This window comes from Ovis canadensis, chromosome 15 (assembly GCF_042477335.2).
Source record: "Ovis canadensis isolate MfBH-ARS-UI-01 breed Bighorn chromosome 15, ARS-UI_OviCan_v2, whole genome shotgun sequence".
Taxonomy (NCBI): Eukaryota; Metazoa; Chordata; class Mammalia; order Artiodactyla; family Bovidae; genus Ovis; species Ovis canadensis.
The window spans coordinates 60,898,282-60,920,206 of NC_091259.1; the positions used below are offsets into that span (position 1 = coordinate 60,898,282).

General features: G+C 41.1%; 1 protein-coding gene across 3 annotated transcripts in view; it reads left to right on the forward strand.

The window, feature by feature from the left end:
* The first annotated feature begins 2,595 nt into the window (after window positions 1-2,595).
* POLD3 (DNA polymerase delta 3, accessory subunit) overlaps window positions 2,596-21,925 on the forward strand; it is a 45,115-nt gene continuing 25,785 nt past the window's right edge. For all 3 annotated transcript variants that reach the window (XR_011249170.1, XR_011249171.1, XM_069553060.1), the window contains exons 1-5: window positions 2,596-2,818; window positions 4,564-4,619; window positions 16,301-16,403; window positions 20,381-20,420; window positions 21,608-21,740. Coding sequence is in view for 1 of the 3 variants with exons in the window: in XM_069553060.1 (XP_069409161.1) it covers window positions 2,759-2,818; window positions 4,564-4,619; window positions 16,301-16,403; window positions 20,381-20,420; window positions 21,608-21,740 (392 nt within the window). In the remaining 2 variants the exon portion in view is untranslated. The remainder of the gene's footprint in view (window positions 2,819-4,563; window positions 4,620-16,300; window positions 16,404-20,380; window positions 20,421-21,607; window positions 21,741-21,925) is intronic.

Consider the following 21,925-nt stretch of genomic DNA (forward strand, 5'->3'; position numbering starts at 1 on the left):
AAGGCAGCTGAATCTCCCCAGTTAATTTATCAATAATGCTCCCGCTGATAATAGACTATGTAACCATTTCAGAGGTGGATGGAAAGGAAAGACAAAACCTTCCACAATGTTCTGAAAATCAACAAGAGGGATTATAGACCAGAACAATGTTTAATTCAATTCCATTCATCCATCCATCTACTCATTCTGCCATTTAGTTATCAGTCAACAAATATTTGTTAAGGGCCTACGCTCTGCCAGCGATGGCCATGCTGGCTGCTGGGAATCCAGGGGGAAAAAGGCCTTTGGAAAAATTTCCATTCAATGGGAATTGAGGGTGTGTCACAAGCTCTCCTCCTGCAGATTCAGGCCTGCAGTTTCTGAGGCAAGCCTGCATGAGGATCTTCTACATAGAAAAGACTCCAGAAGGCCTATCTTACTTCCTTCCCAGACAAACACCCACCACCATCTCCCACCCCTGTTGCTCAGGCAGACTTGTTGTGAAAGTCATGATCCTCACCCCACTCTCCTCTCTGTTTCACGGAGTTAATTAGCCAGAGTTGTCTCTATGCTCTATCTTCAGTTCTTTTTCTCATTCTTCCTCACTTCTTGAATCACTGAAATCTGGCGCTTGTGCCTCTTTCACTCCTCTGCTCAATGTCACCAGGGAGTGTGTTAGTCGCCCAGTTGTGTCCAATTCTTTGTGACCCCATGACTGTAGCCTTCCAAGCTCCTCTGTCCATGGGATTTCCCAGATAAGAATACTGGAATGAGTTGCCATTTCCTTCTCCAGGGGATCTTCCTGACACAGGGATTGAACCTGGGTCTCTCTCACTGCAGGCAGATTCTTTACCATCTGAGCCACCAGCAAAGCCAGTGTCACCAGTCTAAGTGTGTGTGTTAGTTGCTCAGTTGTGTCTGACTCTTTGTGACCCCATGGACTGCCCAACAGGCTCTTCTGACCACGGAATTCTCCAGGCAAGAATACTAGAGTGGGTAGCCAATTCCATTCTCCAGGGGATCTTCCTGACCCAGGTCTCCCACATTGAAGGTGGATTCTTTACCATCTGAGCCACCAGGGAAGCCCATCAATCCCAAGTACAGATACTAACTGTTGATTTCATCATGTGCAGGCATGGCACAAGGGTTATGTATATATTATCTGGTTTATATTCTGGCCAAATAAAATTCTTTAATTTTCTCATTTGCACTTTCTCTCAGTCTTCATATCTCACAGTCAAATATATCACTATTAACATATAGATTTAGGTTCCAAGTCTAGGCAATTTTTATTACCATCTTTCTCATTCTCCACTCATCTAATTAATTAGTGGGTTTTCCTGACTCAAAAGGAAACCAAGTTTACTGGGTTCTCAATTTCTAGTACACTAGAAACTAATTTTTAAGCTGCTATGATCCCTCACTCAAAAATCTCCAAGAAAATGTAAGCTACATTTGGACAGGCTCCCTATGTTATTGATCACAGCTGTATCTGCAGAACAATGCCAGGCCCCTACTAGGCTTTTGCTGACCATATCCTGAATGAATGCATGTTGCAACAAACATTTGAAGTGGGTGCTATTACTGCTGCTACTGCTGCAAAGTCGTTTCAGCCATGTCCGACTCTGTGCGATCCCATAGATGGAAGCCAACCAGGCTCCCCGGTCCCTGGGATTCTCCAGGCAAGATTACTGGAGTGGGTTGCCATTTCCTTCTCCAATGCATGAAAGTGAAAGTGAAAGTGAAGTCGCTCAGTCGTGTCCGACTCTTAGTGACCCCATGGACTGCAGCCTACCAGGCTCTGCCGCCCATGGGATTTTCCAGGCAAGAGTACTGGAGTGGGGTGCCATCGCCTTCTCTGGCTATTACTATATCCATCTTACAGATGGGGAAACAAGCTTGCAGTGGTTAAGCAATTTACCTAAGTTCACACAACAAATATCAAAACCCCAACTCTAGTGCCAGCTCCATTATTCACTGTGCTGCCGTTCTGAAATACACAGCTTATACGGAAGGATTTTTTTTTAGCTGATGTTAGGAGAAATTTTATTTGAAATTCCCCAATTCTTGAGAATAGAGTTCACGTGCCCTTTAACGCAAACCTTGTAGGCACAGCATAGTTTGGCTTCTTCCTTCGTCTCATCTCTCCTCGTGTCCTTTTCTCCCAACATTTCAGCTATAATGAAAACTATTCTCTTCCCAGCAAACACCCCCTCTCTCATTCATTCTGGAAAACTTTCCCTAATCTCTCAATTCTGAGAGATTGTAACAGGCAGTACTTTATCCCAGCTGGCAGGACTTTTAATATTTATTTCTGTCTTTATTGTTCACTGCTGTGTCCTAGTGCCTAGGAAGTGGCTGGAAACAGGCTAGGTACCTAATTAATATTCATTGACTCAATGTGTGACAGGGCAAGATTATTTCATCAGTTTACAGGTGGGAAGACCGCGACTCCTAGAGAGGTGAGGTGTCTTGCAGTGTGTCAGCCACGAACTGGCAGAGCCTGGATTGACACTAAGGTTCTACAGTCAGCCGTTCCAGACCACGCCTGAGCCCCTTGTTCCTCCCTTCCGTCAGCTCCTGTTAGCTCCACCTACTTCAGCCTGCGCCGCCTCCGAGACTAGTTTGACCCTCGAGCGGCCGCCGTAGCGCGTCGCCTTCGTTGCCGTGGGAAACGACCCGGGACCTGGGAGGGAGAAAAGACGTTTCCCGCCGGCGGGAGCTGCGGTTGTGGCGGCTAGGGGAGCTCAGCTGCGGCGGAGCAGAACGCCGCGGCACCATGGCGGACCAGTTTTATCTGGAAAATATAGACGAGTTCGTCACGGACCAGAACAAGATCGTGAGGAGCTAGGACTGGGGAATGCGGGCGTGCGACGGGGGGTTCGGGCCCAGCGAGGGCGGCAGGGGCCTTGATCCCTCTGCGTGTTCCCGCATGGGGCTGGTCCAGTGGAGACTGTCCCCACTCCTGATGCCCCAGGCAGGGCGGGGACTCGCCGGGGAGGACTTCTGCCCCGCCGGCAGATCCAGGTTCCTCGGGTGGGCGTGCTGGGCTCTGCGCAGACCGAGGGCCACGGAGGTCGGGCGGGGAGGGAGGAGCCTTAGTTGATGTTGTTTCTAAGGTGTCTCTACACGTTTCTGGCAAGGTGGTTGGCGTTTGAAGTCTCAAGTTTACAGTTGAGGAAATTGTGTTTTGACCGGGTTAAGTAACAGGTTGTTTAATCCGACCGTCAGTTGGTTTCGTTTTCCTCGAAGTTTGTTATTGATTCAGGCTTGACCTGCCTTACAGGGTTGAAGTAAAGATCAAGTGAGACGATGGATGTGAGAGGGTTTCTCAAATCGTGATGATTGAGTGCCTACTGTGAGCTTTGGATATACATTATTGCGTTTACTTTTCTACAGTGACCCATAGAGGTCGGTGGGAGTAGCCTTAGAAAAGGTAGTTGAAGCAGAGGGGCCAAATAACTTGTGATTGAAGGAAGGTGAAGTCCCTCAGTCGTGTCCGACTCTGCGACCCCGTGGACTGTAGCCTACCAGGCTTCTCCGTCCATGGGATTCTCCAGGCAAGAATACTGGAGTGGGTTACCATTTCCTTCTCCAGGGGATCTTCCGGACCCAGGGATCGAACCTGGGCCTCCCGCATTGGAGGCAGACGCTTTAACCTCTGCGCCACCAGGGAAGATTAACTTGTGGTTAGTAAGGGATAATCCACGCAGGAGATGTAGGTTTGATCCTTGGGTTGGGAAGATCTCCTGGGAGAAGGGAATGGCAACCACTCCAGTATTTTTGCCTGGAGAATTCCATGGACAGAGGAGCCTACTGGGCTATAGTCCATGAGAGTCACAAAGAGTAGGATACGACTGGGAGACTAACACACACACACACACACACACACACACGGGATAATCAATTTTCCAGTCTATGTCTGTTCTGCTGTTGCTTTCCTCTACATCACACTGTCTTTGCCCAACCTGTGCTAAGTCTTCTAATTACTGGAAACTCAGCATTTCGAATCGGAAGGCTTTGAGGGGAGGGTGACAGGTTACAAGGAAGTGGCAAATGATAGTTCAAGGAAGAATGGAAGGAAGAGCAAAGCTTGAGGCCAGTAATTCCCAATCTAACCTCTGATAGAGTATTCATCCACGTCACTCATTCCCTGACCCCTGCACCACCTGTGCCCTTTAATATTTATGTGGCTGCAACTTTCTTCAGAAGTTTCTGAGTTGTACACTCCAAAGTAACTTAAGTTTCTGAGTGAGTTTGAGAATAGTTTTTGGTGGTGGCCCCATAAAAGGACAGAAATGTGAAAAGAAGGACCAGGGTGAAACAGGGAGTGTAAGGAAATTGAGAGCTTTTTCTTTGTATATTCAGCCTTTTTAGATTCTTGTATTAATCTGTGATGCAGACTTCTTTCTAAAATAAATGTCTGAGTCCTACCTGCCCAGATGGATGGTTCTTGGCAAAACTGGGGTGGCATTTAATGTAATTTATAAGGTGTAATCTCCTCAGAATCTTTAGGAGCCCTTTGGGCTGACCTACACTCTGCAGTCATCTAATAAAATTTTTTTTTAAAACTCCTTCTTGCAGGTAACATACAAATGGCTGAGCTATACACTAGGGGTTCATGTTAATCAGGCCAAACAGTAAGTACAATTTATCACTAACTTTAATCAGATTGGAACTTTTTGTTTTGTTTGTTTGTTTTCTTTTACTTTGTTGTTAGCTTTACAGAGAGTCTCTTGATTAGAACTCCACTCCCCACCCCCTCTTCCCCTACCCAGGGAAATGGGAACGCATAGTGTTTCTATTGCCTTTTGCTGCTTTTGTCTGTTAGTTAAGAGATGGGTGGACTTGTATACAAATGTGTGGTGATATGTTTATTGGATTTATTTGTAGCCTTGCCTTCTGGTTAATCACTTTGTTATTTCAAAAAACTTATTAAATGGGCTAGCCAGTTCTGTTTACATCTCATATTTCTATGTCTGTTATCTCAAACATCTTCTTTGCACTTTCACATGTGCTTCTTAGGCCCGTCTCTGGGTGTTATTGAACTACTTCCATAATGAGGTCAACAGGTGTTTGACGCAGGCTATATAACAGTATAAGACAGGGGAGAACACTTAAGAGAAACTAAAAAGGGAGAGTTTAGGATGACACAGATTATCACCCTTCTTGAATTTTGCCCTATCACCTTCCTTGCTGAAACTGGTAGTCCAGCTTGGAACCAAAATGGAAAAGGCAGGCTTTTGGATTAACTTCAAAATTTCTTCACCTGCAAATGTCCAGTGGGTAGGAATTGGTGAATAGACTGAGAGCACATATACTGAGTTAAATACTTATTTCATTTGCTTTATTCCTGATGGTGGTCTTATTTTTCCCTATTCCTTGAATCATAGGAACATTCTGTGAGTCTTAGAAAAATCCTTGATCTCTAGAATGGGTTGATTTGGCTTGCTTGTTTGACAGATTTAGGAGTTTATGGTAGATCACAGGTTTTTTTTATTCTTAATGACAGAAGCAAGGAGAAAAATCTCACATTCATAATAAAAATTACAACTAGAAATTCAGTCTTTATTTGTAATTGAAAGCCCCAGCCTCGTGTCCCTGTCTGGTGTACATACACGTGTCCACCCGCTCTCAGGTGCTTGCGCTTAGGCCACACCGGAACACCCGCTTCAGGGGGCTCCTGGGCCAGCTCTCCTGCCCAGGAAACTGAGGTAAACTAGCTGAGAGTTTGAAGCTGAGAGGAGGGTCTACTTTACATAAGGTATAGGTAGAAACTTGATTTCTAGACCCATGCCCTACTCCCCCACTCCAGTCCCAGCAGGTATTTGAGGTTCACGTCCCTCCTCAGCTCCTCAACACAACAGTTAAGTGTTTACAGAGCTTCTAGGAGTTTTATTTATTTTTGGCTGCGTTGGGTCCTCATTGCTGGCGCGTGGGCTTTCTCAGGTGGGAGCTACTCTCCCGTTGCAGTGCACAGGCTTCTCACTGCTGTGGCTTCTCTTGTTGTGGAGCCAGGGCTCTAGAGCATGAGGGCTTCGGTAGCTGTGACATACAGGCTAAATTGCTCCATAGCATGTGGGGTCTTCTCAAACCAGAGATCAAACCTGCCGGGGTCCAGCCCCGGTGGATCCAGGGTGATTCGAAGGTGGGGACGGAGTCGGCGTCTTTGGAAAAATACATATTTAATCACAGATATAGAGAGATTAGAAATGGATAGTGTAGTAGGAAGATTAGTGGAGAAAAGGAGGCTGAATAACTTGGATTACGTGGAATAGCATCCATGCTCCAGATGGGAATTCAGCCAGAAAAACGGGAGCAAGAAAGAAGCGACATGGGGGAATCAGTCTTTCCGGAAACTGATCCGATTTCTTTATTTTTGGGTTTGCTTATATACCTTTTGTTACACATAGGGATGAATACAGAGTCACGTGGGGGTCAGCAGTCCTGACCTTTGTCAAAATCAGGTGCTTCACATAAATGTATAAAAAAAAGGTCTTAGGGATATTACATCATCTTCTGGCCATGAGTGAGACCTGCTGACATTTTATGATCCTTTCTTTCTGATAACCAAAAAACTTATTTCTTCCAAGGGTGTTTTTTCTTAAACCAGGCACCATCCTCCAAATAAAGTTACATTCCTATAGGGTGAGGGTGTAGTGAGTTACAATCAAGAAAGGAATTTATTCAACCCAAGGTTATTAACATGATTAGTCTTAAAGGTTAATACTTATTTCTCCTATATGCTTAAAGGTTAATACTTATTTCTTCCTATATGCTAGTTATATTCATTATAAGGGTAGGGAACATGGAGATTTAGCAGCAAACATCAACCCAACAAATGAAAATCCTTTCACCAATGCTCCCCTTAAGATCTATTTAGTCTTAAGATATGATAAAGTTACATTTTTAGATAGCAAGGACACAGTGATTTATAACAAAGTACAGTGATCTATTACAAAAGAGAAAATTCATTAACTCAAAAAGTCTAGTATTACTAACATCAAACAACTATATTTCCTTTGCTATATTCCAAATACATTGATTAATATATTCTCAAGTGCCTAAGGATATGGAGGCCTGGCTGCAGTCATTGACTCAACAAGAAGAAAAAGTCCTATGCTAATTAAGACTCTCAAAATACTCCAAAACTCTCTGTGCTGTTTATGGTTAAGAGGTAGTAAACAATCATGTGCCTAGTGGCAGCAGTATGGATAATCCTGTTACACAAGCTAGTCTGTCAGCAGAGAGGTTTGACCTGAGACATTCTTGTCCCACCCAGAGCAGGGAATTAGCAGCAATTATTGACACAACAAATGAAGAACCCTTCACCAATATAATTCCCCACCAACACACTATACTAATAATTTCCAACTCCCCAAAAGATTTTGCCTTTAGTAAGTCTAAAACATCTCGTGCCTCTCAGGTTGGGAGGCTGTAAACAATCACATGTGGCCGGACAAACCTATACAGGTGGGCTAGATAACCTTCAGAGGAGTCCGTAAGCTGAAACACTCTTGTCATGCCCAAGAACCTTTATTGCCTTGGAGCTGCACGTTTACTCCTTCTCAGAGAGAAACGGTTATGGGGGAGAGCCCCCCGTAAAGTCAGAGGTGTAGGTGAGAGCATAAAACAGACTCTGGTTTTGGGGTTAGATGCTCGGGAACAGGGGGTTTCCTGAGGCTTGATCACGCCTTTGCATATGCCAAGCCTCCTTCCTCATGACCTTTGCCATGGGCGGAATTCCTCACGCTGGCCCCCGGCACACACCTGTGCCCCCTGCATTGGCAGATGGATTCTTAATCGCTAGACCACCAAGGAAGTCCCGTAGTTTTGACTGAGATGTTTATGCCTTCAAGACTTAAAACTCTTGGCTCAGGGCTAGGTTTATACTGATTTTGACTGTTTGAGATTACTCTTGCTAAGACTAGTCCAGGCCCAAACCTAGCAGGTTCAGGTAACTTTAGGACTGGATACCCGTGAGAATAATTGTTACAGTTATGAATGTTTAAATATGAAATGAGGTAACTATTACTACTAATATATAAGCCTATTGAGATTAAAGGTGCATATTGAGGACTGGAGATGATATAAATTGCCTGGAATTTTACTGTCAGTTCAGTTCAGTTGCTCAGTTGTGTCCGACTCTTTGCGACCCCATGAACCGCAGCACGCCAGGCCTCCCTGTCCATCACCAACTCTTGGAGTTCACCCAGACTGATGTGCATCGAGTCCGTGATGCCATCCAGCCATCTCATCCTCTGTCATCCCCTTCTCCTCCTGCCCCCACTCCTGCCCAGCATCAGGGTCTTTTCCAGTGAGTCAACTCTTCTCAGGAGGTGGAATTTTACTGTAGCTACCCTTATTTCCTATAATTTTTATGGAATTAATGCACACGTTCTAGCCCTTGCCTGTGTACCAACTTTATCCCATAACACTTTCTACCTCACTTATATTCTAGCCATATTTACCTTTCTGTTCCTTAGATATGCCAAGCCTGTTCTCACCCAAGGAAATTTGTGCCATTCTCTCTAGCTGGAATGCTCTTCTCACAGCTGTCCTCATGGTACACAGTTCAGCTCAAATTTCACACATTACTTCATGTAAGAGCTCTTTCCTAATCCTCTGTTCCTCTCTCTCTCTGTTAATTTTTTTTTCATAATTATTTTTGAAAAGCTTTCTTTAGATATATTTCATATATCGGATGGTTCACCTATTTAGACTGTACAACTCACTGGTTTTTAATGTATTTACAGAGTTGTGCAGTCAGCACTATAGTTAATTTGAAAAGGTTTTCATCACCCCAGAAAAGAAATGCTGTATCCATAGCAGTCCTTCATCATTCCTGCCCCCCAACCCCCCAGCATCAGGCAGCCACTAACACACTTTCTCTCTATAGATTTGCCTATCCTGGACATTTCATATAAATGGGATCATATAATAAGCAATCTTATGCGTCTGATTCCGTCCACTTAGCTTATCTCCAAGGTTGGTCTATGTTAAAGCATGTGTCAGTACTTCATTCCTTTTTGTGGTTGAATAATATCCCACTATATGGTGTAAGTCCTCTAGGGCTGCCATAACAGAATACTAACAAATGGACGGCTTGAAACAACAGAAATTTATTGTCTCAGTTCTGGAGGCTTAAAGTCCAAAATTAAGATGTTGGCCAGGCCATGCACCTTCTGAAACTTGTACGGAAAAATCCTTCCTTGCTTCGTCCTAGCTTCTGGTGGTTTGCATTCCTTGGTTTGTAGCTGTGTAATCCCACTGTCTGCCTTCATAGTCGCTTGGCATTCTTCCTGTGTGTCTGTCTCTTCACATAGCCATCTTATAAGGATACAGTTGTAGATGAGGAGCCCACCCTATTCCAGTATGATCTGTCTTAACTAATTACATCTGCAAAGGCCCTGTTTCCAAATCGGGTCATATGCTGAGGTACTGGTGGTTAGGACGTCAACATATCTCTTTTGGGGGACACAAATCAACCCATAACATATGGATATACAACACTTTATTTGTCCATTAATCAACAGATGGACATTTGGGTTGTTTCCACATTTGGGGCTTTAATGAATAATGCTACCGTGAACATTTGTGTACAAGTTTTTGTGTAGACATATGTTTTCAGTTCTCTTAGTATACACCTAAGATTGGAATTTCTGGGTCATATGTAACATTTTGAGGAGCTAAGGTGATTAACTGTTTTTCAGAGTGACTACACTGTTTTATAGTCCCACCAACAAGGTATGAGGTTCTACTTTCTCAACATTCTTATCAACTCTTTCTACCATCTGTCTTTTAATTTTAGCCATCCTAGTGAGTATGAAGTTTTATCATTATGTTTTTGATTTGCATTTCTGTTATGGCTAATGTTTTAGCTAATGGCACATGTTTTCCTGTGCTCATGGACCATACGTGTCATTGGAGAAATACATGTTCAGATCCTTTGCCCATTTTTTTCCACGGGTTTTTCTTTTGTCTTTACTATTATGGAATTGTGAGAGTTCTTTATGTAGTCAAGTCTGGATTTGTTTATTTATTTGACTGTGCTGAGTCTTAGTTGTAGCGTGAGGGATCCTTTTTGGTTGTGTCATGTGGAATGTTTTTAGTTGCAGCATGCGATCTCCTAGTTGTGGTATGCAAACTCTTAGTTGCTGCGTATGAGATTGAACTGTGGCCTCCTGCATTGGGAGTGCTGAGTCTTAGGCACTGGACTACCAGGGACGTCCCTCTACATATTCTAGAAACACTGTCCTCATCAGATAATGATTTCATCCATTCTGTGGGTTGTCTTTGCACTTCCTTGATGGTGTCCTGTGAAGCACAGAAGTTCTTATTATTGATAGTGTCTAATTTTTTTTCTTCTCTTGCTTGTGCTTCTTATATTGTATCTAAGGCATAGTCTAACCCAAGTAAATCATGAAGATTTAATTTTGTGTTTTCTTGTGAGAGTTCTGTGCCTTAGCTCTTAAATCAGTAATTATCACTTTAACATTTCTACATATTTTGTTCTTATTATACTTCCTCACAGTTAGAGTACACTGTAGTTTTCAAATTAGATGTTGGGTCAAGGTAACTTATAAATGAAGCCCTAAAATGTGTATAGGCATACCTTATATTATTGTACTCCTCCTTATTGCATTTTGCAGATACTACATTTCTTTCTTTCTTTCTTTTTTTTACACATTGAAGGTTTGTGGTAACCCTGAGTTGAGCAAATCTATGAGTGCCATTTTTCCAGTAGCGTTTGCCTATTTCTTGTCTCTGTGTCACATTTTGGTAATTCTCATCATGTTTCAAACCCTCCATCAGTGAGAAGATTATGACTTGCTAAAGGCTCAGAGGATGGCTAGCATTTTTAGCAACAAATTAAAAAAAAAATTAGTTACTTGGCCTCATTGGGTCCTAACCTGTGGCATATGGGCTCTTTCATTGTGGCGCTTGGACTCTCCAGTTGTGATGCGCAGGCTTAGTTACCCTGCAGCATGTGGAATCTTACTTACCTTACAAGGGATCGAGCATGTGCCTGTTGCATTGCAAGGCAGATTCTTAACCACTGGACCACCAGGGAAGTCCACAATAAATTATTTTTTAATTAAGGTGTATACATTGTTTTGTAGACATAATGGTGTTACACCCTTAATAGACTACAGTATAGTGTAAACATAGCTATTATATTCACTGGGAAACCAAAAATTTATTTGCTTTGCTTTATTTTGATATTCAGTTTATTGCAGTGGTCTGGAAGTGAACCTACAATATCTCTGGGGTATGCCTATAAATTATAACTATTTTTTCAGATATCATTTTGCATATAGTATAAGAAAAGGGCCCAACTTCATTCTTTTGCATGTGGATATATAGTATTCCAGCATTTCATAATTCTTATTTCCAGCTGACATTTTCTTACTTATTGTATGCCCTCCTCCCACTAGAATATAGACTCCATGAAGGCAGGGAACATGTTTATCAGGGTCATCACTGTTCCAGTTACTGTTGCTTTGTAACAAATTGCCCCCAGATTTAGCAACTTGAAATAACCGTTTTATTATGTTCATAGATTCTTCTGATTTGGAACTTGGGCAAGGTGCAATGAGAATGGTTGTCTCTGTTCCATAGTGTCTGGTGCCTCAGCTGAGAGGTGTCAGTGACTGAAGCCTGATCATGTGTAGGCATCTTTATTCTCATGTCTGGCAGTTGTTGCTGGCTGTCAGCTGGGACTTCAGCAGGAGCTATTGACCAGTCATTGTGTATGACCTGTTTATATGGCCTGGGCTTCTTAAGAGCATATTTTCAGGTAGTGAGGCTTCTTACCCAGCAATTCATGGCTGTAAAAACCCACGTCCCAGTGCAAGGCAGAAGCTGATTGCCTTTTCTTACTGGCCTCAGAAGTCAAGCAGTGTTGTGTCTGCTTCATTCTTTTGGTTACAATGAATCTCTAGCCTTCCCAGATTCAAGGGGAGAGGATGACTCCACCTGTCTTTGGGAGGATGAAGAAGAGCATGCAGAATGGGAGATGTTGTGGCAGCCGTCTTTGGAAAATACATCTGCCACAGTCATTGTATCTTCACACCTGGCTCATAATATTGTTGTTCAGTCACTAAGTCACGTCCAACTCTTTGCATCCCCATGGACTGCAGCACACCAGGCTCCTCTGTCCTCTACCATCTCCCGGAATTTGCTCAGGTCAGGTCCATTGGGTCAGTGATGCTATCTAACCATCTCATCATCTGCCACACCCTTTTCCTTTTGCCTTCCATCTTTCCCAGCTCATAATAGGTGCCAGTGAATATTTGTTGAGTGAGTTCTGGGCACTATGGTAGATATTTTCACAAATGTTTATTTCATGTAATCTTTATAACAATCTAATATAATGGGTGTTATCAGTCTCGTTTAACACGTGAGAAAACAGAGACTTAGCATGTCCTGGCATCCTTTTTTCTCTTATCTATAGTGAGAGCATTTAAATTATCACTGTTGGCACTGAGGGCAGTGACTGGGCATGGTTGTTACTGTTTTCCTGGATTCAATAAAGAAATATTTTTTTCAGGTTTTACTGTATTTTTAGCGTTATTCTAGGCTCTGTTATAAAACAGCAAACTTAACAGACAAGGTCTTTCCCATCATTGATTTAAGATAATTTCAGGCTCTAAAAATGCTGTGAAGGAATTAGATTAGGGAAGATAATATAGACTATACTCCTTATATATCTTAGGGAAAATTATGTGTGGAACTGATCAGAAGAGGTGAGAAGGTGTATAGTTAATCATGTGGGTAGGAAGTGTATCTTGTAGAAAGTCATATTTGTCATTCATATTTAAGAATATTTTGCATGTTTTGTTGCTGAGATGTTTGACATAATCAAATTAGATGAACATGTTTTAAAGATTCAAAAGACATGCAGAAAATTTTAAAGAGTTTGTGCAGTGTTGACCATCTTGTTAATGTAAAACAGAACTGGTTGATCTGGTGAGATGGGTACACAGAGGACAATGACTGTATTGATGCAAGCAAGACTATGAGTTGTTGATAAAAGACAGTGCATTTCGCCAGCAAGCTAAGAGTATCTTGGTATAGTCCCTGCCTACCGTTTCTTCTGCTAGTATGGTCCTAATTAGCATAAATAAACCAAAATGTTCATGACTCTGTGTTCCTCATCTTTTCTAACATAATTGCTGCATGGAAGGAAATACTAAAGAGAACAGGAGAAAGAAATCAATAAAAATGCTGATTTTTTTTCCCCTCTCAAGGTGTTTATAGTCTAATGGGGATGGCAGATATATAAACAATTAGAATACAGTGTGGTAAGTGCTATAATAACAGATGTGGGACAGTTCCTGTTAGAACCTAGAAGGCAAGGCTGCCCTGCTCGCTTAGCAGTGTTAGGGAAGGCTTCACATAGGAGATAATACCTGAGCTGCTGTCTTGATGAAGAAATTAGGTAGATGAGGTCTGAGCAGAAGGCAGAACGCAGGGCATATAGAAGAGCTAGGAGAACTTCAGAATGTTTCATAAGGCTGAAAATAGTGTGAGTATGGGAGAATGGTGAGAAATACAGGGGCCAGAAGAAGAAAAGTCGTACACGTCACTGATGGACCTGTGGCTCCTTAGGGGATAGGGCACTTTTGAAAACTTTTGAACAAAGAGTAATACTTCAGATAAGAATAACCAGCTACCTTTTCAACAGCACTTAATGGCTAATGGGCATCTCAGATTTAACATGCCCCAAAACATGGGAAGGACTGATGTTGAAGCTGAAACTCCAATACTTTGGCCACCTGATGCGAAGAGCTGACTCATTTGAAAAGACCCTGATGCTGGGAAAGATTGAGGGCAGGGGGAGAAGGGGACGACAGAGGATGAGATGGTTGTATGGCATCACCGACTCGATGGACGTGGGTTTGGGTGGATTCTGGGAGTTGGTGATACACAGGGAGGCCTGACGTGCTGCAATTCATGAAGTCACAAAGAGTCGAACACGACTGAGCGACTGAACTGAACTGAACTGGACTGAAAACTTAATTTCTAATTATTTTCCACCCACCCCCACTATCACCTCCTCCTGCTTTTCTCCATCTGAGTGAATGACAACTTCATTCTTTGAGTTGCTTAGTCCAGTCATCCTTGATTTCTGTTTCTCTCATACCTCACAATCAGTCCATCAGCAAATCCTGTTGTTTCTTCCTTTAAGATGTACCCAGAATTCATCCACTAATTACTACCACCCTAGTCTGAGCCACTGTCATCTCTAGCCTGAATTACTGCAGTAGCTTTGTAACTGGTCTTCCTGCTTCCCTTCCTTGTTCCTAAATAGTATATTCTCCACACAGCAGTCAGAAATCCTAAAAAGTGAGATCATGTTATTTGTGCTCTAAACCTTGTAATGACTTCCTTCCTAATGGGCCACAAAGCCCTACATGTCTTGCGCTTGGCTCTCTTCTTTCCTTCTTCCTTATTCAGCACACTCACCTTTTCTATTCCTTGCACCTTGCTTACATTCTTGCCTCAGAACCTTTGAATTTGTTGCTTTTTCTGCCTAGAACATTCTTCGCTGAGATATCCACATTGGTGGCTCTGTAACTTCCCACAGGGCTCTGTTCATGAGGCCTTCCCTAATCTTATATAAATAGCAAAACTTCTTAGACACTCTATTCTTCTAGTTTTTTTTTTCTCCCTGTAGATTTACTATCATCTAACTTCTTGTTTGCTTATTATTTGTCTCTCTTTTCTGCAGTACAAACTCTAAATGGGTAAGAACTTTGACTGCTTTGTTCACTATTCTGTCCCCAAGGCATAGAGCATGAAGTAGTCACCCAGTTAAGTTTTGTTGACAGGTGACTTGATTTGCATTTCTGAAACTTCACCTTGGCCGCTTTGTGGATAGTGAAGGGGAAGGGGGTGTGAGGAAGGCATTGACACTTGGAATTGAAATAGTCCAGTCAAGAGATTTGGAGGGCAGGGAGTCAAGGATTACTTGGGAGGTAAAACTGACAAGATTTGGCACCTCACCATACTGGGAGAAGTGAGGGATAATGACTCCCAGATTTCTGGCTTGGATGGTTTGAGCAGATGATGTTGTTGTTGGGAATAAATGAAGCCAGGGGGATGAATGAAATGGGTCAAGGAGAGTATGTCGTAAGGTGACCAGTCATCCTTGGTGTGCCCTGTTGGTTTTAGCACTAAAAGTCCATGTTAGGAAAGACCTCAGATCCAGGCAAACCAAGATGATTGGCCACTCTAATAGAGAGTGAAAAGGTAGCTGAAGACAACCCCAGCAGTACAGAGGAGGAGGAGAAGGTCAAGTCTGTGCAGGAAGTAGAGCAGAGCCAATTCAAGAGTGGCAGGAGGTGACTGAGGCATTGGATCAAGGAAGCTAAGAGAGTAGTCCACAGTGTAGGTTGAGTTTCTCTTGGAACTTTTGTTTCTCGCCATCCTTGGCAGAAGTATGACATATTCGAGAGGTTTGGTAAATGTTTCTTGAAATAAACAACACAAATGATGTCTCTTTCCTTGATGTTAAACTGTAAGTTATTGAGGGGAGTCAACTTCTGATGCTAATCAGATCGCAAGGATAAAAACAAATTTAGGGAATGTTACTAAAAGCAACATTATTTCTGTAGTGAATGTTTGACAGTCTTAGGTTAATGATTACTGGGCAGTGTGAGTAAACTGTTACTTTGTGGTTTTGAAACATTGATTCTGAATGATCCTAAAATTGGAATTTCAGAGCAGGACCCTTGTGATCATCTACAAGATGGTTCTTAATGTTTTGGCATTAATCCTTCTGCAAATCTGTTGAAAACCTTGAACTATCTCCACCCTCTCCCTGCCTCCTTCCCCTTGCAAAACACACATTTTGCTTAAAATATTGAGGGGTGAAGGATTATGGATCCCACGGTAAAAGAATTGCCAATCTCATACAGCCCTCTGTAATTATACCTCAAGATAAAAACAGGCCTAGAAAAACTATTTTGTCTAGGGTCACATGGCTAGATAGTGACTGAACTTATTCTTGATTGATTATTCTAGCCATTTTATGTCTTTACTTCTTTTAATGCAGGCTCAGTCTCACTTGACCGATTATTAGATATCTTTTATTTCAGTTGTTTGGTCACTGTGCTGGCTGTATACAAGTTGACCCCACCCTCTATGTTCCATTCATCTTTTTTTAATTCTTTGTCCATGAACAGAGCAAAAATATTCTGTATAATGTTTGATGGACTGTCAGATTTACTGTACCTGACTTTTAAGTCATGAATTAAGAGTGGGTGAGATAAACTTTTACTAATGACTTACTTGTGTATTTTGTTTGTAACAGGATGCTCTATGATTACGTTGAAAGGAAGCGAAAGGAAAATTCAGGAGCCCAACTGCATGTCACCTATTTAGTGTCTGGCAGTCTCATTCAGAATGGACATTCTGTAAGTTCTCAGAATCTTATAGTGAGTTTAAATGTGTTTGAGCTATTAATAGTGTTATGTAACATAACACAGGGCAAAAACAGCAAGATCCAGTATTATGGAAATTTTAAAAAGCTACTTGAAGACAGTGGTTATTTTGAATTTTTAGACTAAACCTAAAACTCTCAAGAAGTTTGGGTAATATCAAAACAGAGACTATTATCATCATTGTACAATTTCCTTAGGCAACAAGACATTCCAGACTGTTTCTGTTCCTCTTTCTTCCTTTTGAAGCTGTATTGAGGACAGTGGTGGTTAATTTCCAGCCTGTTGAGATGTCAAGCCACACAGGTGTTCAGCAAGTATAATTATTTTTTAAATGAACTTGATTTTAATTTGAGCTTTTACCCCAGAAGCTCTGCTGAAATAACTCCATTCCTTCTCCTGTACTGGACTGATTCTTGGGAACTTAATCCCTTCTTTCTTGCTTCCTCCCCAAACTGAGGAACACCTCTTCGGTTCTCACTTCCTAAACCTCACCTGAAGGTTCTTTTGCTCCCATACCACTAGCCCTAGAGAATTTAGCCCAAGGATCAAGATCCTCAGAGAATCACGGATGCATGTTTTCCTCTTCTCTTTTGACTTTCCCTGTGACTCGTAAGTTCAGAAGCCATATTTATCAAAATACTTACTGGATTTGTCTTGTATCAATAGAGTCTTAAGAATGTGAGATTCCAGACTGGAATGGCAATTTAGTGATTTACAAGGAGAAACAGAACTATGATCAATGCAAAGAAATAGAGGAAAACAACAGAATGGGAAAGACTAGAGATCTCTTCAAGATAATTAGAGATACCAAGGGAAATCTCATGCAAAGTTGGGCTCAATAACGGACAGAAATGTTACGGACCTGACAGAAGCAGAAGATATTAAGAAGAGGTGGCAAGAATACACAGAAGAACTGTACAAAAAAGATCTTCAAGACCAAGATAATCACGATGGTGTGATCACTCACCTAGAGCCAGACATCCTGGAATGTGAAGTCAAGTGGGCCTTAGGAAGCATCACTACAAACAAAGTAAGTAGAGGTGATGGAATCCCAGTTGAGCTATTTCAAATCCTAAAAGATAATGCTGTGAAAGTGCTGTACTCAATATGTCAGCAAATTTGGAAAACTCAGCAGTGGCCACAGGACTGGAAAAGGTCAGTTTTCATTCCAATCCCAAAGAAAGGCAATGCCAAAGAATGCTCAGACTACGGCACAATTGCACTCAACTCACATGCTAGTAAAGTAATGCTCAAAATTCTCCAAGCCAGGCTTCAGCAATACGTGAATGAACCATGAATTTCCATATGTTCAAGCTTGTTTTAGAAAAGGCAGAGGAACCAGAGATCAAATTGCCAACATCCGCTGGATCATGGAAAAAGCAAGAGAGTTCCAGGAAAACATCTATTTCTGCTTTATTGACTATGCCAAAGCCTATGACTATGTGGATCACAGTAAACTGTGGAACATTCTGAAAGAGATAGGAGTACCAGACCACCTGACCTGCCTCTTGAGAAACCTGTATGCAGGTCAGGAAGCAACAGTTAGAACTGGGCATGGAACAACAGACTGGTTCCAAACAGGAAAAGGAGTGCATCAAGGCTGTATATTGTCACCCTGCTTATTTAACTTCTATGCAGAGTACATCATGAGAAACGCTGGGGTGGATGAAGCACAAGCTGGAATCAAGATTGCCGGGAGAAATATCCATAACCTCAGATATGCAGATGATACCACCCTTATGGCAGAAAGTGAAGAAGAACTAAAGAGCCTCTTGATGCAAGCAAAAGAAAGAATGTGAAGTCGCTCAGTTGTGTCCGACTCTTTGCGACCCCATGGACCCCTACCAGGCTCCTCAGTCCATGGAATTTTCCAGGCAAAAATACTGGAGTGGGTTGCCATTTCCTTCTCCAGGGGATCTTCCCAACCCAGGGATCGAACCCAGGTCTCCTGCACTGCAGGCAGATGCTTTACCGAGGAGAGTGAAAAAGTTGGCTTAAAGCTCAGCATTCAGAAAACTAAGATCATGGCATCTGGTCCCATCACTTCATGGCAAATAGATGGGGAAATAGTGGAAACAGTGAGAGACTTTATTTTGGAGGGCTCCACAATCACTGCAGATGGTGATTGCAGCCATGAAATTATATGCTTACTCCTTGGAGGGAAAGTTATGACCAACCTAGACAGTATATTAAAAAGCAGAGACATTACTTTGCCAACAAAGGTCCATCTAGTCAAGGCTATGGTTTTTCCAGTAGTCATGTATGGATGTGAGAGTTGGACTATAAAGAAGGCTGAGCGCCAAAGAATTGATGCTTTTGAACTGTGGTGTTGGAGAAGACTCTTGAGAGTTCCATGGACTGCAAGGAGATCCAAGCAGTCCATTCTAAAGGAGATCAGTCCTAGGTGTTCTTTGGAAGGAATGATGTTGAAGCTGAAACTCTTAATACTTTGGCCACCTGATACAAAGAGCTGACTCATTTGAAAAGACCCTGATGTTGGGAAAAATTGAAGGCAGGAGGAAAAGGGAACGACGGAGGATGAGATGGTTAGATGGCATCACCGACTCAATGGACAAGAGTTTGAGTAGGCTCTGGGAGTTGGTGATGGACAGGGAGGCCTGGTGTGCTGCAATTCATGGGGTCGCAAAGAGTTGAACATGACTGAGTAACTGAGCTGAACTGAATATCCCCTAAGGCAGCGTTTAGAGATACTAAACTGTCTCAGCTGCCATGTTTTCTCCTGAGGGTACCAATTATTGTTTTTAGGGCTCCTTTTGAGTTTGAGTGATTAGCTCCTAATGCTCTTTTTCTTATAAGCTCTGTAATTTTTATTGTACAATTTTGCAGAACATGACATTTTTAAGAATGCTTTTTTTTTTAAAAAAGAAAATGCATTATGAAGACATAACAATATTCTCAGTTCAAATTTAGTTACATTTTTAAAAAACTTAATTTTATATTACTCTTTTTTTCTTATGTTGTAAACTTTGGTTGTCCTAACATTAAAATGAACATGTATTTGCTTTAGCTAGATACATGAGATTTAGAAAAGCAGAACCAATAATTTTACTGACAATATGATGACTAAAGGCAGTTTAAGGTTTATAAGTGATCCCAAGCATTACTCTGGCAGTTATAGAAATATTTCTTTTTTTTTTAAATGGGCCGACCCCAGAAATATTTCTCATTATTCGTTATAGCCACATGATCCTACGTTGATGGATATACCTTAGTTTATTCAGCAGTCCCTTATTGATAGTTATTTGAGTTATTTACAATCTGATTATTTTCTCTGTTTTAGAAGCTATGTGTTAGCCCTTTGTGATGTAAGTTGTAGATATTTTTCCCACTTGACCATTTGTCTTTTTACTTAAAATCGTTTTTTTGTTATCCAAAAATGATTTGTTAGTTTTTATGGATAATTTCAGTTACTTCTGGGTTTTGAATTGCAGTCAAGAAACTTTTCTTTATTCTCAGGTTATATTAGTTTGTAGAAGAATTCACCCATATTTTCTTCTTGTGCATATATGGTTTAATTCTTTACTTTTAGATCTCAGATCCATTTAGAATTTTTTTTTGTGTATGGTATGAGACAGATCCAATTTTTAACTGGTTCCATATGATTATACAGTAATTCTCGTTATGTTACTTACTGAAAATTCCTCTTTTCCTTGCAGTTGGCAAAGTGCAAGTTAGAGATGCTGTTTTTTTTTAATTTGGGTTTTTTTGTTTTTGTTATTGATTTACATATACTCTCTCACTTTCCTTAACCTGATTGAGAAGTTTTAAAGAAAGCAAGTTAAAAATGAGTCTGGAACATACGTTTTCAGAAGAACCTAATGTTTCTAATTTTACATCCCAATGCAATTGAATTATTGGTAAGGAAACTTTAAAACTGCAAGTTGCACTATTAATACTTTAAATACTAATGAAGTGTTGTTTCCTTACAGTGCCACAAGGTTGCAGTAGTGAGAGAAGATAAATTGGAAGGTAAGTATTTTAGCGATTTAGCAAGTTTTTCCTCTTAGGGCATCAGTGTCATTAACATTGCATATATATTTAGCTGTTTTACTGGAGAGCCATGTATTCTTTTATTAGTAGTTTCTGAAACATGTTAAAATATGATACTCCACTAACTTACCATTTTTAAGGCCAGTAGCTGCTAACATTTATAAAGCACTTTTATCACAGAATTTCAAAACTCATGATAGACGTGTAAAACACTTATGAATACCATATGGAACACCTCATTAACTATAAAAAGACAATGATCTCTAAATATTGTGTTGTATTCCATAGCAATTTTTTAGGAAGAAAATTAAAGAGTGATTTTATGAAGTCAGAAAGGCATAGTATAACTTCTAAGTTAAATTTGTCTACCCACTTCAAGACTGTTAATGCTACTGTTCTATTTTTTTAATACCCAAGTCAAACGAATTTTGTAACAGCCATGTGATCTTGGATGTCTCAAGACAAAATCCACTGTCATACTTTGTATATAAAGATGCTTACCACTGGAGTGTTTTCTTATAAATTAACTGAATTATTCAATATAGTGAAAATGTCCGATATTTTCTTTCTGAATTCCCACAGTGGTAGATTTATTCATTCAATAGATACATAGTAAGTATCTACTCTATGTCAAGCTCTATGCTAGGCACTAGGGACTTGGAACAAGTGAGGCATGGTCCCTTCCGTTATGGAGCCTAAAATTTTTTCTTGTGATTTTCCTCTGAAAACTTACCTGATTATTAGTAGTATTGTTTTAGAGTTTCTTTTTATAAACTAAAATCGAAGACTTCTCAGGTAGAAATTACTTACTCCTCAGCTGCTATGTATATATGCTAGAGTATAAGATTCTACCCTGACTGGATAAAAAAACAACAACATCATACTATCATCAGTTATTCATTAATATTTACTGAATATCCCCTGGATGAGTGATACCCTCACAGTACTGTACTTAGAACTGACTCATCATCACCTACCCATCATAATGTCCTTGTCACAGACAGAAGAGTTGATACTATACTGTATATATGACTGTTTGGCCTTTTAGAGCTTTTTTGGACCACCACCGATTACAAATGGTGTTAATGCAGAAGGGTTTCTTGTTAAAGTCCCCACATGCTATGAAGTTTGTGTATTAACAGACTGCTTTTCCTGTTGACTTGTAGCAGTGAAGTCCAAGCTAGCGGTGACTGCCAGCGTACATGTGTACAGCATCCAGAAAGCCATGCTGAAGGACAGTGGGCCTCTGTTCAATACCGACTATGACATCCTTAAAAGCAACTTGCAGAACTGCAGCAAGTGAGCTCCTTAATGTTCCTTGTGGGCTTCTTTACGAATTGATTTTGTAAGATGTTTACACAGTGGCTGCCTCTTAAGAGTGAACGCCAAGTCTAGTAAAACCTCATTTATCTTGCAGTAAGACACATGCCTGGTTTTATTAGTACATCATAAGGTGAAAAATAGCCACAACCCATATTGCAAAC